The sequence below is a fragment of the Tachyglossus aculeatus genome, chromosome 3 (assembly GCF_015852505.1).
Source record: "Tachyglossus aculeatus isolate mTacAcu1 chromosome 3, mTacAcu1.pri, whole genome shotgun sequence".
NCBI classification, from domain to species: Eukaryota; Metazoa; Chordata; class Mammalia; order Monotremata; family Tachyglossidae; genus Tachyglossus; species Tachyglossus aculeatus.
Genome location: NC_052068.1, coordinates 99965286 through 99982115, shown reverse-complemented (window position 1 = coordinate 99982115; position 16830 = coordinate 99965286). Strand labels below are relative to the sequence as shown.

Here is a 16830-nt window from a genome sequence, read left to right as displayed (position 1 = left end):
AGTGAGTCTCAGGAAGGCCGGGGAAGGGGCGTCAGTTGAGAAACTGGCCTAGCCGCGGGGCTGGCAGAAGGGACCCACCCAGCCACTGGTCTCTGGCCCCCAGCACAGCAGCAGCGTGGACTAGTGGAAAGGGCACAGGCCTGGGAGGTAGAGGTCCTGGGTTCTAATCTCGGTTCCCCCACTTATCTGCTGGCTGACCTTGGGCAAGTCGCATAACTTCTCTGTGCCTCAGTTCCCTCAACCGTAAAATGGGGATTAAGACTGTGAGCCCCATGTGGGACAAGGACTGTGTCCAACCCGATTGTTTTACATCTACCCCAGTGCTTAGTACAGTGCCTGGCATATAGAAAGCACTTAAATACCATAAACAAAAATAGAATAAAATAAAAGGGCAGCATTGTCTACGGGCTCCCTGCCGCTGACTCCTCCAGAAACCACCCACACCAGTTCCAGGGTTCCTGGTGAAAGGCAGCGTTCATTAGATCATCCATTCGATTGTATTTATTGAGCGCAAACTGTATGCAGAGCACTGTACTAAGTGTTCGGAAGAGTACGATATAACAATAAACAGACATATCCCCAGCCCACAAAGAGCTTACAGTTTGACATGTATCTACATGTTTTGTTTTGTTGTCTTTCTCCCCCCAAGACTGTGAGCCTGTTGTTGGGTAGGGACCGTCTCTATATGTTGCCGACTTGTACTTCCTAGGTGCTTAGTACAGTGGTCTGCACACAGTAAGTGCTCAATAAATACGATTGAATGAATCGACGGCCTTGGGGTGAGGAGAACAGCGGCAGAAACCCCAGCCTGGGCTAAGGTAGAGAAGCGAAACAGTGCTGTCTAGTGGATACAGCATGGCCCCAGAAGTCAGAGAAGGATCTGGGTTCTAATCCCCACTTTACCACCTCAGTCTGCTGGGTGACCTTGGGCAAGTCACTTAACTTCTCTGGGCCTCAGTTCCCTCATCTGTAAAATGGGGATGTGGTGGGCCACGTGGGTCAGGGGCTGTGGCCAACCTATCTTGTACCCACCCAAGATGGACACACAGCAAGAGCTTAACAAATACCATTGAAAACAAACAACCCCCCCCAGCCCCGTAGTCTGCAGATTCAGTATCAGTGGCTTAGGGTCTACCCCAATCCAGAGCAACCAGAGCCCCCCACATCTCCTCACATCAACTGCTCCAATCCAAGTCACAATTCCATCCCTGCTGCCCCCTGCCTTCCCCAGCCCCAGGGCAACATGTCAATACTCTCTGGATTGTAAACTAGTTGTGGGCAGAAAATGTGTCTGTTTACTGTTCTACTGTACTCTCCCAAACGCTTAGTACAGTGCTCTACATACAGTAAGTGCTCAATAAATATGACTGACTGAATGAAGTCACCAGGAGGCCTGCTCATCAGTGGGCGGGCTAGCGTGATTCCAAGAGACAACACCATCACACTGTCGAGCCAGCGCTGGTCACGGGAAGATGGGAGCAGAAAGCCACCAAGCTGACATCTCTCTGGGTTCTACTTTTGTGACTTCAGATCCGATGGGCTTGATTGCTAAACACTTTCCCAAAACAAAGCTCCAAGGCTGGATGGGAATGAGGCTGGGAATCCCTTGTCGATTAGCAGGAGAACCCTAGGGTTCTCAGAGAGCCAGGAGAGCCCCAACACCATTAATATCGTTGGGTTTTTTTTTTAAATGATATTTGTTAAGCACTTAATTAAGCCAGGCACTGGACTGGCATTGGGGTAGATACAAGCTAATCAGATTGGACATAGTCCCTGTCCCACATGGGGCTCATGGTCTTAAACCCTATTTTACAGAGGAGGCAACTGAGGCACAGAGACGTGAAGTGACTTGTCTAAGGTCACATAGCAGACAAGTGGCAGAGCCAGGATTAGAATCCAGGTTCTTCTGACTCTCAGGCCCATGCTCTAGTTTCCTCCCAAAGGCTGGGAGTCAGGGCCATGACCTGGAAATTCCAGTTAGGTTCCAGATTTGTGAGGCCACCCCAAATCCATGGCATCACTGCTTCGGACAGGATTGAATTATTTGTGTTATCCCCCTAGGAGGTAAATCTTCATCACCACGAGTGCCTGGCATATGGTAAGCGCTTAATAAAAAAAATACAACTGGTGGGCAGATTTAAATTCAGTTTTTAGCAGATTCTATTTCAGAAAAATGGGTTGGCATTGGAGGTTTTTGCAGAAGTGGGTCCAGGACATATTGAGAAGGAAGGCAAACGGAATGTCAAAGGTTAAAGGGAGAGAGGAGTCTCACTGAGGCAGGAGATTGTGAGCCCGTCTTCTAGACTGTGAGCCCGCTGTTGGGTAGGGACCGTCTCTATATGTTGCCAACTTGTACTTCCCAAATGCTTAGGCCAGTGCTCTGCACACAGTAAGTGCTCAATAAATATGATTGAATGAATGAATGAAGGATGGTCATGCTATCAACTGTTAGGGGGAAAGTTAGGAGGAGTAGGTTTGAGAAGGAAGATTGAGTTCAGGTTTTGCCCTAACGGGTTACGGTGCTGGCAGGTGTTGAACATGCTTTAGGGCAGAGGGGGAGGAGCAAGAGGAAAATGAGAGGATGATGATGATAGTATGGGAGGCAAAAGCTAAAAATGAGGAAACCAAAACAAGGAGGGCAGAGAAAATGTTTTAAGGACCTGGTAAAACAAAGTGTCAAAGAAAGCTCCAGCTCAGCAGAAAACTGGGATCAGTAGCGAAGGATGGATGGACCTTCATGGTACTGCCATTAAGAAAGGAGTACCTCTATGAGAAAAAGTTTCTTAAAGAAAGTGGGGAGAGGAACTCTTTCCCCAATGGAAAGAACACGGACCTGGGTTCTATTGCTGGCCCGGGCTCACAGGCTAAAATCTTAACAGGGAGAAAAAAAACTTACTGGGTCTCACTTTGTCCACAGGGCTTCTTCTTGGAAAGGTTGATCAGATCCTTGCCGTATTTCTCTTCAATGATTGCCCTATTATCAGGAAAAAAAATTTAAAAAGAAAAAAAAAAGAGTCACTCCCATCCCAAACACCAAGGCTGGGCCTAACCCACCCTTTCTAGGGAATAATAATGATGGTATTTGTTAAGTGCTTACTCTGTGCAAAGCACAAAGTGCTTACTTTGGGCAAAGCACTAGAGAGAGGGACCAAGAGAATAAACAGACATGATCCCTGCCCTCGAGTAGCTTACTGATTGAGCTCGCTGACAGTAGAAAGAAAAATAAAATAGAACAAAATCAGGAAAAAAAAATGATCTTTGGATAATGAAGCTGAGGTCCAGCTGCCAGATTTCTGGATAATCCTCCGAACTTCCCAGAAATCATCAATCGTATTGGGCACTTACTGTGTGCAGAGCACTGTACTAAGCGCTTGGGAAGTACAAATTGGCAACATATAGAGACAGTCCCTACCCAACAGCGGGCTCACAGTCTAAAAGAGTTCTAAATGAGTTCTCTTCTTCAGAAACTCACACTCACGTCTGCTAGTACTCAAGGCAACCCTATTTCTACATTTGTTTTAATGGCATGATCCTGAATATATCCCTGACTAGACTATCCCTCTAAACTGTAAATTAGTTATGGGCAGAGAACATATCTACTTACATTGTTCGCTCCCAATTACTTAGTACAGTGTTCTGCACACAGTAAGTGCTCAATAAATACCATGGATTAATCGACTGACTAAGCCCACATTTCCCCATCTGCCTGCCTTTCACCATCAACCACACACTTGGTTCATTCATTTATTCATATGTATGAATGAATGTATTCATCATTCAGCCATACTTACTGAACACTTACCATGTTCAAAGCACTGTACTAAGCACTTAGGAGAGTACAGTATAACAACAGACACGTTCCTGCCCACAACGAGCTCTCAGTGTCCCTTAAGCAGTTTGACATTCACTCCAACCCCACAGCACTTGTGTATATACCCTTATCTTCTATTTCTCCCAGCTGTAATTTATTTTGATGTCTGTCTCTCACTCTAGACTGTAAATTCCTTGGAGTCAGGGATTGTATCTACCGACTTCATTACATTTTACTTTCTCAAATGCTCAGTCGGATGCTAAGCAGAGGGAAACGGTTTGGCCTAGTGGAAAGAGCCCGGGCCTGGGAGTCAGAGGATCGGGGTTCTAATTCCAACTCTGCCACGTGTCTGCTGTGTGACCTTGGGCAAGTCACTTCACCTCTCTGTGCCTCAGTTTCCTCATCTGCAAAATATGAATTAAATCCTACTCCCTCCAACTTAGAATGTGAGCTCCACGTGGGGCAGGGACTGTGTCCGTCCGACCTGATTACCTTGAAGCCACCCCAGCATTTACAGCAGTGCTTTGCATATAGTACGTGCTTAACACATACTTTAATAATAGTGCTCTGTGCACAGTAAGCGCTCATTAAAAGCCATTGATGGATACCCCTGTGCTTAGCACAATGCTTGGCACATAGAACATCTGAGAGAAAAGACTGCACCCACTCATCTGCCGTAGCTGGAAAGAGGAAAGGGAGAAGGAAGGAAGGGAGGCAGAGGAAAAACTCTTTCCCTTTTCAAGGCTCAAATGTGCCATAACTGCCTTGGACTTCGTTGACAGTTTAAAAGCTAGGCTCAAGATCTGAGAAAAATGCTTCCTTCTTTCTGGAAATTCCAGAATTGTTTCAGGAAATCTTGGGCCCAACCACAGCTTCAATAGAAAATGATAAAAATCATCATAAAAACATTGCCTTTGTTCTCCAAAGAGAATGGCAGTTAATCATTATTATAAATGGCAATAAATGAGGCACTCTTGTCTTGTCTTATGCTGTCGATTTCAGCTCCACAAATGCTGAGCCCTTGCTCTAATGTGCTGTTGTGCTCTTGTCCAGTGGATTTCAGTAAGGTCTGGGTCTCACTTGGACCTTGGATTTCCCCAGGCCTGCTCAGGGCTAGGAATTCCCCATTCCCTCACCCCGCACAACAGCAGGGCAGAGACTGCCCTAACATACGAGTCAGTGAAAATGGTACCTAAGGTTAGGACTTCCTGCCTTACAGCAGAGACCGTACAAGCAGAGAAGCAGCATGGCTTAGAGGAAAGAGCATGGGCTTGGGAGTCAGAGGACGTGGTTCTAATCCCGCTACTTGTCACTGTGGGACCTTGGGCAAGCTGCTTAACTTCTCTGTGCCTCAGTTCCTTCAACCATAAAATGGGGATGAAGACTGTGAGCCCCAGGTGGAACAACGCCTTCTATCTACCCCTGTGCTTAGAACAGTGCTTGGCACATAGTAAGCGCTTAACAGACACCACAATAATTATTATTATTATCTAGAGTTGTTGGGTTTGTCTTTTTTCATGCCAAAAATAATGATGGTATTTGTTAAGCGCTTACTATGTGTCAAGCACTATTCTGAGCGCTGGGGTAGATACAAGGTAATCAGGTAGGACACAGTGCCTATCCCACATGGGGCTCACCGTCTTAATCCCCATTTTACAGGTGAGGTAACTGAGGCCCAGAGAAGTTTGAAGTGACTTGCCCAAGGCGCCAATGACAGACAAGTGGCGGAATTGGGATTGGAACCCATGACCCTCTGAATCCCAGGCCCGTGCTCTAGCCATTACACCATGTTGCTTTTAATAAGAACTTTTTATCATAGCACACCTAGGAGGCAGGTGGAACATGTGCTAGAATCCCCATTTTACAAGGCACTAAAATAAGGCACCGAGCTGTTGAAACAATATTTTGGGAAGAAAGGGCATCCAAGAGAACCAAGCAATCAGCCCAGCACAAATTAGCCCAGATTTTCATGAAAACAGAAAGGAGAAGTGAATAGGGTTCAGAAGAAAACAGGGTTGCTTCACTTGGGAAGTGTGTCATCAACAGGAAATCCAAAATGGTGAATTTCACAGGACAAATTTGCAAGTTTCGTTCTGGAATCCAACAGCATGGTCTAGTCGATAGTGCACGGGCCTGGGAGTTAGAAGGACCTGGGTTCTATTCCCGGCTCCACCGCTCATCTGCTGTGTAAACTTGGACAAGTCATTTCACTTCTCTGGGCCTCAGTTACCTCATCTGTAAAATGGGGATTAAGGCTGTGAGCCCCACATGGGACATGGGCTGGGTCCCACCTGATTATCTTGTATCTATCCCAGCGCTTAGTACAGTGCCTGGCACAGATTAAGCTCTTTACAAATACCACTAAGGGAAAAAAAACCCACAAGAAAACTGAAACAAAACACCACAACCCATAATTTTGCCCAGAAAGTTGGTCTGAAAGGTGGCAGATCATTTTTCTGGGTAATGCCCAGCTCAGGGGAAAATGGCAACTTTTTATGTGTCTTTCCTAATCACCAATCTCTTCCGCAGTCAGACTTACCATAGGCCACGCTCATCTTTCCCATGGGCCTCATAAACCCATTGCATAAGAACGTGACTGAAAGGTTCAGAACCCAGGGTCACTGACCAAACAAGTACAACCTCGGTTAAGCCTTTTCCCCGCCTCCCGTTCCTCTCAGCAGGGCATCACTTCTTGGAAACCAAACCTTGGACTTTATTTTCTGTTTCTAGCTTTCAAGTCATTTCCCAGTTCTTTTTTGAGTTCATCAAATATAGGGGACTTAGGGAGGTTTGGACATTAGTGGGGCTTTTGGCGGGGGTGGGGGGGGGGGGTCCAGAGAGGCAGCAGCTTCACATAATCAATCATGTTTGTTGAGTGCTTACTAGGCACACAGCACAGTATTAAGCACTTGGGAGAGCAAAATATAACAGAGTTATGGACACATTACCTGCCCACAATGAGCTTATCATCTAGAGGGGATTGTAATTGACAACCAATGCCAACTTGGGTCACCTTGGAATATCAGGGAGAGCAGAGGATATTATCTGAGGTAGAAGATGTCGATCAGCTCAGCGCTCTTCTACCATTTTTGCTGGAGATTGGTTCTTCCAACCCGGTTAAAGCAATGGAGACAGTTAGACGTGCTTTCAGGGAATTCAGAGTTGGCTGGGTTTACTCACGCCCCACCCCCACCCCCACCCGGCCCCACGCTATGGCTAAGCGCAGGGCTATAGGAGGTAACCTTGGGGGAAACGGGGATGACATTTCTTTCCACAGTGCCAACTCCATTCCCCACAGCTGCACTTTCCTCCTCTCTCCTCCTTCTGTGACTAGAAAAAGGGGGAGAGAATAAAGCTTATTGTTTTACTGCAAATACATCTTCTAGGGAGGTATGGGGAGGGATATTTTCGTCCTTGTTTGCAAGGTTGATATAAATCAATATATTATACAAAGAGGAGTAGCGTGGCCCAGTGGAACGAGCACAGGCTTGGGAGTCAGAGGACCTGGGTTCTAATCCTGGTTCTGCCACCTGCCGGCCTGTGGTCTTATGCGTGTCAATTCACAGTTCTGGGCCTCAGTTTCCTCACCTGTAAAATGGGGAATTGATACCTGGTCTCTCTCCTACTGAGAAGGTGAACCCAATGAGGGACAGGGAATGCATCTGACCTATCTCATATTATAATGACGATGATGATGATAACAATAATAGTAATAATTGTAGTATTTAAGGGTTCACTATATACCAAGCACTGTATTAAGTGCAGGAACAGATATGAGATATGCAGGTCCCACATAGGGCTCACAGTCTAAGTAGGAGGGAGAACAGGTATTGAATTCCCCCCTTTTACAGATGAGGTACTGGAGGCACAGAGAAATCAAGTGACTTGCCCAAGGTCACACAGCAGATAAGTGGTGTATCTGGCATTAGAACCCAGGTCCTCTGACTCCCAGGCCCATGGTTTTTCCTATAGGACATGCTGTTTCTCTAAGCTTCTCTAACAGGAAGCCCCACCAGCATGGAATAGTGGCTAAACCATGGTCCTGGAAGTCAGAAGGTCATGGGTTCTATTTCCGGCTCTGCCACTTGTCCGCTAGGGCAAGTCACTTCACTTTTCTGGGCCCCAGTTACCTCATCTGTAAAATGGGGATTGTGACTGTGAGCGCCACGTTGGACGGGGACTGTGTCCAATCCGAATTGCTTGTATCCACCCCAGCACTTAGTACAGTGCCTGGCACATAATAAGTGCTTAATAAATACCATTATTATTATTATTATCATTGATAATATACATCTCTGTAGATCTCAGTCATTTAAGTAATTTAGCCCGGGAGATTTTTATTACATCAAATAGTACATAGGCATCTTTATTACACCTTTCTAGTAACCCCCCCCCCCCCCCGCCCCACAAAACCCCTCTCTGCATTATTTAATTCATCCTTTTAACATTCTAGTGAGATGGGTAGGAGGCAGGAATTGTTCTAACCACTATATCATGGGGAAATTGTAGCCCCAAAGCACACAGCTCATCAGGTCAGGTCAGGATTCGAATCCAATGCTCTTGCTTTCTGACAACTCAGGGCTGCCCTGTGCTGTGCCTCAGTGGCATACCAATCAATAGGGGGGTACTAAATGAATGAAGAGATCCCACATGGGTCCCTCCGAGCCACGTAGTACAGTGCCTGGCACACAGTAAGCACTTAACAAATCCCATCATTATTTTATTTTCACTCATTATTATGAGGCCTTAATTGAAATGACCTAGCAAATTGCCTATAAGCACAGAGGATACCTTTCTTTCAAAAAGTCTTCAAATTCTTTGCAGTTCTTCCGGCCATCATTCAGGTGCTGAATGATGCAATCATAGCCTGCCGTGCTCAGCAAGTCTGAACTCTGCAAGAAAAACAAAATAACCTTGAGGGAGGAGTGGGTGGATGGAAAGACGGGGAAGGAAAGAAGGGGTGGGGGTGGGGAGACAAAAGAGGGAGGGAGAGAAAGAGGGAGGGGGGAAAGCCTGAAACTAAGGCAGAAACCGAGAGAAGGAGGAAGCAGAGGGAGGACGTTTCCAAAACCCTTATCTTCCAGGGCAAGAAATGATCGAGAAAAATAGAGGAAGCAGACACAAGGACAGCCACAGAAAGGATTTCAAAATTGTGAAGCTGACCAGGCTCGAGGGGAAGAGGCAGAGAGTGGAGTGGGAAATCCACACTCGTAAAGTACCCAGAGAGCTGTGGGGAAGTCTTTAAAATACTGGTTTTAAACTCCAACTGAAAGTACACATGCCTATTTGTGTAGCTACTAGTACCTTATTTCCTTGCAACCAGACTCATTAACAATTTAGAATAGACTGCTGTTTCAATGGGGATCCTTTCCTACACCCTACGTCAAACTCCGTTATATTACTAATATACATGCATCCATTCATGAAAATATATGTAAATAAGTCAGTGCCTATGAGAGAGTTAACTTTCATAATATAAGGCTACAATAAAATGAAATAAGCACTAATTTACTTTGGTAACATTAAAGATTTGCAAATACCAAAGAGGATTCATACATGAATGACCTAGGGGAAAAAAATTGATGAATGAAAATGTTTTCAAAATAATCACAAAGAAATGAGGCACTCTGGCTCTCCATGCTAGGCACCTCAGAAGAGGAACTGGGGAGCAATGTGGACTCAACAGTGTGGTGCTTATTTCATTTTAATGTAGCCTTATATTAAGAAAATTAATGGGTGGGTGGGTGTGACATCATGAATGGGGGTGTGTGTATTATTATTATAACAGAGTTTGACAGGGTTTAGGAATGGGCACCCATTGAAACAGTAGTCTATGCATAGAAAAACTTTGCTAATGACAGCTCTCTTAAAAATGTATCTGTCTGCATTAGAGGGGGCCAACTGAAACAGAAAACAGGATGTGAAATAGCATGTGCCTCTCCATCAATGGTGGAAGAAAGAGGGGTGAGGTTAGAGAGAAAGAACAATTCTTAGTCCTTGCTCTTGCAGATGGGAGAGGCAGAGGATTACTCCTATCGCCCCTGAATTGTCGGGGAGGCTGCAGGATTCCCAAAGCAACTCACACACAATCCGTACTAACAATAATGATATTATTTGTGTTATTCGTTAACCAGTTCCTATGTGTTCAGCACTACTAAGTGCTGAGGTAAAAACAAAATAATCAGGTCAGACACAGTCTAAGTGTTCGACAGTCAAAGAGGGAGGGAGAACAGTTAACGAATCAGATTCTGTAGATGAGTAACGGAGGCAGAGAGAAGTGAAGTGACTCGCCAAAGGTCACACAGCAGGTAAGTGGCAGAGCCAGGATCAGAGGGCAGGTCCTCTGACTCTTAGACCCGTGCTCTATCCATTAGGCCACGCTACTTCTAGCCACGGAGGGAGGGGAACTGGTTCCTATCTAGGTTCTAGACTGTAAGCTTGTTGTGGGCAGGGAACGTCTCTACCGACTCTGTTGTACTGCACTCTCCCAAGCACTAAGTACAATGCTCTACACACAGTAAGTGCTCAATAAATATGATTCATTGGCTGATGGACAACCTGCAGCCAAGCAGTAGCTGTCAGAGCCCTATCTCACGGTGTCCCCAGGAAAGCCTGCTCTGTAGCCTAGGGGGATCTCAAGAGATCAATTTAGCCATCCTCCCGCCTCCGACACTCCTGTATTCCACAGATGGTTGTTTCCAACTCGGTGAAATCACGAGCCAAAACCCAGAGACCTTCAAATCTTCAGTCTAACACTTTTTTTATAAAACAAAATGGTATTTGTTAAGTGCTTATCATGGACTAAATATGAGCTACACATACCAGATACGAGATATGTGGGACAGCCAATGTCCTACTTGGGGCTCACAGTCTTAATCCCCATGATCAAATGAGAGCACTTCAAATGTTCAGTCTCTTTTTTTTTTTTAATGGTATTGTGAAGTGCTTACTCTACGCCAGATGCTCGACTAAACACGGGGGTAGAAACAAGCTAATCAGGTTGGACACAATCTATGTCCCACGTAAGGCTCACAGTCTTAATCCCCATTTTTACAGATGAGGTAACTGTGAAGTGAAGTGACTTGCCCAAGGTCACCCAGCAGACAAGTGGCGAAGCTGGGACTAGAACCCAGGTCCTTCTGACTTCCAAGCCCTGGCTCTATCCACACGAGGCCGCGCTGCCTTTCAGAGATTTGTCTGGCTAGGCTATTTCATCACAGTACGCTGCTTTGCACATAATAAGCACTCAATAAATACGATTTAATGAATGAACGCTAAAGGAGTCCCGCCATGGTTCTAACTTTTCATTCTGGGTGTAGAGGCTGGGAGCGGGGCAGAGCTTTACCAAAGAGGAAACAAGATGGAATTGGGGGTGTCAAGCAGATTTAGAAGAATGAAGAGGACTCTACTGCTTCCCCCTACCTGCAATTTAATTTTGTGTGTCCCCCTGTTGGATTGTAAGCTCCTTGAAGGCAGGTATGTATCTACTAACTACTGTATTCTACCAAAGGCTTAGGACAGAGTAAGTGCTCAATAAATACCATTGATTAACAGGTTTGGGTCTTTTCAGCCCCACTGGGAGGCATCAGAGTCCCGTCAACTGCAACAGAGGAGTGAAGTCAATCGATGGTATTTAACAAGCACTTACTGCGTATAGAGCACTGTACTAAGGGCTTGGGAAAGTAGCTTTTTATGCTCTTTATTAAGCACTTACTATGTGTCAAACACTGTTCTAAGCACTGGGGAAGGTACAAGTTAATCAGGTCAGACACAGTCCCTGTCCCACATGGGGCTCACGGTATAAGTAGGAAGGAGAACAGGTATTTAATCTCCATTTTACAGTTGAGGTAACTGAGGCCCAGAGAAGTTAAGTGGCTTGCCCAAGGACACACAGCGAGCCATTGACAGAGTCGGGATTAGAACTCAGGTCCTGACTCTCAGGCCCGTGCTCTTTCTGCTAAGCCATACTGCTTCTCCAAAAGTACATTAGAATAGACTTGGTAGACACAGTCTTTGCCCACAAGGAGCTTACACTCTAGAGAGGGAGACAGACATTGTTCTGAGTAGCTCTGCCACTTGTCTGCTGTGTGAACTTGGGTATGTCACCTCACTTCCCCTATCTGTTAAACGGGGATTAAGACTGTGGAACAGAGGCTGTGTCCAACCGATTATCTTATATCTATTCCAGAGCTTAGAACAGTGCCTGACACCTAGTAAGCACTTAACAAATACCATAATTATTATTATTATTTTGAGGAAGGTGATCCCCATTGCCCCCAGGGAGTTGTCACCTAGGAGGGCAGCTCCAATCCACCCACTGGGTATCACTCCAGCCTCTGGGACAAGCAAAAGAAAGCAAGCGATACAAACTGAAGTTTCCACGTTAAAACTGAAATCACTTCTTAAACATAAAAGTCTATGGTTTGCTAATCATAGGCTTGCACTGAAACCTGCACAGGTTTTGTGGAGGATGGAATGGAGGGAGGCAAGGCAAGGAAGAGATTTCCTAGATTACCTAGAGAGCACAGCCTGAAAGATTTAGGATTTAGAAGCCGCATGGCCTAGTGGGAAGAGCAGAGGCCCGGGAGTCAGGAGGACTTGGGTTCTAATCCCGGCTCCGCCACTTGTCTGCCAGGTGACTGTAGGCACGGCAAGAAGTGAGAAGTAACGTGGTTGATTGGAAAAAGCATGGGCCTGGGAGTCAGAGGACCAGGGTTCGAATTCTGGCTCTGCCACCTGCCTGCTGGATTCATTCATTCATTCAATCGCATTTATTGAGCGTTTACTGTGTGCAGAGCACTGTACTAAGCGCTTGGGAAGTACAAGTTGGCAACATATAGAGACGGTCCCTACCCAACAGCGGGCTCACAGTCTAGAAGGGGGAGACAGACAACAAAACAAAACATATTAACAAAATAAAATAAATAGAATAGTAAATATGTACAAGTAAAATAGAGTAATAAATCTGTATAAACATATATACAGGTGCTGTGGGGAGGGGAAGGATGTAGGGCAGGGGGGATGGGGGGGGGAGAGTACTCCTTGCAGCTAAGGGCCCTACAATGCGCCAGTTCATTGTTGTATTATCCTCTCCCAAGTGCTTAGTACAGTGCTCTGCACGTCATAAGCACTCAATAAATTCAATTAACTGACCGATAACGGTTGCCCCACCGCAGTCCCCAGCAACACACAGGGAGTCATTGTACACCCAGAGGCTCAGTGGGTGCTAGGGGACTCTATTCTTTTTAATGGTATTTAAGTGATGACGATGACGGTATTTGTTAAGCGCTTACTATGTGCCAAGCACTGTTCTAAGCACCGGGGTGGGTACGAGGTCATCCGGTTGTCCCACGAGGGGCTCACAGTATTCACCCCCATTTTACAGATGAGGTAACTGAGGCGCAGAGATGTGAAGTGACTTGCCCAAAGTCACGCAGCTGCTAAGTGGCGGAGCTGGGATTAGAACCCACAACCTGCGACTCCCAAGCCCGTGCTCTTTCCACTAAGCCATGCTGCTCCCACTGTGTGCTTACTATGTGCCAGCCTCGGTACTAAACGCTGGAGTAGATACAAACAAATCAGGTTGGACAGAGTCCATGTCCCACATGGAGCTCAAGGTCTTAATCTTCATTTTACAGATGAGGTAAATAAGGCACAGAGCAGTGTAGTGACTCTCCCAAGGTCACACAGCAGATAAGTGGAAGAGAGTCGGGATTAGAAGCCATGACCTTCTGTCTCCCAGGCCCGTGCTCTCTCCACTTAGCCTGGGGTCCACTGCATGAGAAGGGTGAACCTGATAGCTTGACTGACTCACTCTCTGAAGCCAACCATGAGAAGCAGTGTGACTTAGTGGAAAGAGCCCGGGCTAGTTGGGGTCGGAGGTCATGGGTTCTAATCCCAACTCTGCCCCTTGTCAGCTGTGTGAATTTGGGCAAATCACTTCTCTGTGCCTCATTTACCTCATCTGTAAAATGGGGATGAAGACTGTGAGCCTCACGTGGGACAACCTTGTATCTACCACAGTGCTTACAACAGTACTTGGCACATAGTAAGCGCTTAACAAATACCATCATCATCAACCACGAGAAGAATAAAGAAACCTGGAGTTGTCTAGGTTTCACCTGAGCACTTGAAGGCAGGGGGTATCTGCCTTTGGTGTGACTGATGTGGACGGTTTTGGATGGTCATCTTGACAACTGGGGAGGCGGCCACCCAGGTTGAACCATGGAATAAGCAGAGATAGCTGATGAGGATAGGTAGACCGTGAGCTCACTGTGGGAAGGGAATAATAATAATACTGGTATTTGTTAAGCACTTACTATATGCCAAGCCCTGTTCTAAGCTCTCGGAGAGATACAAGGTTATCAGGTTGTCCCAGGTGGGGCTCACACTATTAATCCCCATTTTACAGATGAGGTAACTGAGGCACAGAGAAGTTAAGTGATTTGCCCAAAGTCACACGGTTGACAAGTGGCGGAGCCGGGATTAGAACCCACAAGCTCTGACTCCCAAGCCCATTCTCTTTCCACTAAACCCTGCTGCTTTTGACAGGGAATACGCCTCTCTGCTATTTATACTGCACCATCCCATGTGCTTAGTACAGTGCTCTGCACACAGTAACACACAATAAATACAATTGAATGGATGAATGAGATACAGACATTACGTGGATGTTGATAATAATAATAATGATGATGGCATTTACTAAGCGCTTACTACGTGCAAAGCACTGTTCTAAGTGCTGGGGAGGTTACAAGGTGATCAGGTTGTCCCATGGGGAGCTCACAGTCTTAATCCCCATTTTACAGATGAGGTAACTGAGGCACAGAGAAGTTAGTGACTTGCCCAAAGTCACACAGCTGACAATTGGAGGAGCCGAGATTTGAACCCATGACCTCTGACTCCAAAGCCCATGCTCTTTCCATTGAGCCACACTGCTTCTTTTATGGTGGATATGGTCCCGTGAGCATTCTGTCCCACGAGGTGCTCGCTCTCTCTCCCTCCCTCCCCAACTTTACTGGCTCACCCCCTGGAGACCCCTCCGCCTGGAGATCTCACTGGCTGCCCTATTTTAAGCACCCCCCTGCCCCTGCAACATAAAGTCACCTCTCTTCACAGGCTACCCCTACCATGGCTTAACCTAGTCACTTCCTCTTTCCTCCCTTCTTCCTCCATCCCAAAAGTCCAGGGGTTTCCTCCAGTTCCCTCAACAGCCTGCCCCACTAGCTTCCTCATCAGGCAGAGTTCCGCTTCCTCTCCCACGCCCTCAAAGATCTCCGGCCTATTCCACCCTACATGCGCCATCTCATCTGAGCCGAGTTCCGAGTTTAAATATTGCTTTGCTTCCCCAAGGATCATCACGACTTGGTTTCTTTTTCCCCTCGGTTATTCTGCTCTCTCTCTCCTGCCTCACATTCAAGAAGGCGAGAGAACCAGAGAACCACAAGAAATGCAAAGGGGGAGAGGAAGCACCTTGGTAAGAAGGACTTCATCATCATCATCAATCGTATTTATTGAGCACTTACTGTGTGCAGAGCACTGTACTAAGCACTTGGGAAGTACAAGTTGGCAACATATAGAGACAGTCCCTACCCAACAGTGGGCTCACAGTCTAAAAGCGGGAGACAGAGAACAAAACCAAACATACTAACAAAATAAAATAAATAGAATAGATATGTACAAGTACAAGGACTTGGGTTCTAATCCCAGCTTTGCCACTTCTCGGCTGTGGGATTTAGGGCAAGTCACTTCACTTCTTTGCGCCCCAGTTACCTCACCTGTAAAAGGGGATTAAATACCTGTTGTCCCTCCTACTTAGACTGTGAGTCCATGTGGGACAGGGACTGTGTCCAACCTGATCAGCATGTTTGTACCCCTGCATTTAGTACAGTGCCTGGCACATAGTAAACACTTAACAAATACCATTTAAAAACCAAAGAACAGCAGGCTTCGCTGGGTTCCAATCAACGTTCTTGGATCATAACTTGGATTGGGACACGAACTAAGAAGGAGGAAGAACAGGTATTTTTTAATCCCCATTTTACAGTTAAGGAAACCGAGGCACAGAGAAGTTAAGTGACTTGCCCAAAGTCACAGACCATGCAATTGACAGAGCTGGGATTAGAATCCAGGTCCTCTGATTCCCAGGCCCATGCTCTATCCGCTAAGTCTCACTGCTTCCCCTGTTCTGTATCTCCGAAGGAAATTCCCCAGCCTTGATATACAAGACTCTCATTTAGTACTTCTTTGTATCTAACCAAAATCCCTCTCACTATAATGGCCACCCATTTTCTCTTATGCTTTTAGTGAAATTTGGGGAACAGCTGCCCATTCCCTTGCATACTATCTCCTATTTTCCCTGAACACCACTACTGTTCTCCTCTCAGCCTCCTCTTTCCTAATTTCCCAAACCCCAATTTCTTTAGCTTCTCTCCCACCTAAACCTTCTTCCCCATTTTTCAGGGATTTTTGCTCCTCCTTCCTGCTCCTCTCAGAGTTGGCTAATCAATCGATAGCACTTGCAGAGCACTTTAGCTGTGCAGAACATTGTACCAAGAGTTTGGAGGGTGGTACAACAGCATTAGTAGACATGATCCGTGCACTCAAGGTGTTTATAATCTACTGGGGGAGACAAAAACTAAAATAAATTACAAGGTGGAGGGACCTAACAGAGTTTAAAGATATGTATGTAAGTGCTTCGGGTAGAGGGGTGGTGATTACCCAAATGCTTAGGTGACAGGAAAGTTCTGAGGTGTAAGTAATAGGGTGGGGAGATGAGAGATGAATCTGGGAGGGCTTCCTGAAGGAGATGTGCTTTCAGAAGAGCTTTGAAGATGGGGATCTCAGCAGATGTGAAGGGGGAGGGATTTCTGGGAAGGAAGGAATGAGTGGAGGTCAAGGTCAAGAGAGATGAGAATGAGGCCCAGAGAGCAGGTTGACTTGGGAAAAGCAAAGTACCCTCCCTCCTCATATCAGACAGATAATTGCTCTCCCCCACTTCAAAGCCTTATTGAAGGCAC

The 16830-nt window shown here is 46.2% G+C and overlaps 1 protein-coding gene across 1 annotated transcript in view; it reads right to left on the bottom strand.

Moving 5' to 3' along the window:
- PSTPIP2 (proline-serine-threonine phosphatase interacting protein 2) overlaps nt 1–16830 on the bottom strand; it is an 81238-nt gene that overhangs the window by 34248 nt on the left and 30160 nt on the right. Inside the window, exons 2-3 of the mRNA XM_038744064.1 lie at nt 8603–8703; nt 2897–2974 (exon numbers count right to left, since the gene is read on the bottom strand). Of these exons, the coding sequence (XP_038599992.1) occupies nt 2897–2974; nt 8603–8703 (179 nt within the window). The remainder of the gene's footprint in view (nt 1–2896; nt 2975–8602; nt 8704–16830) is intronic.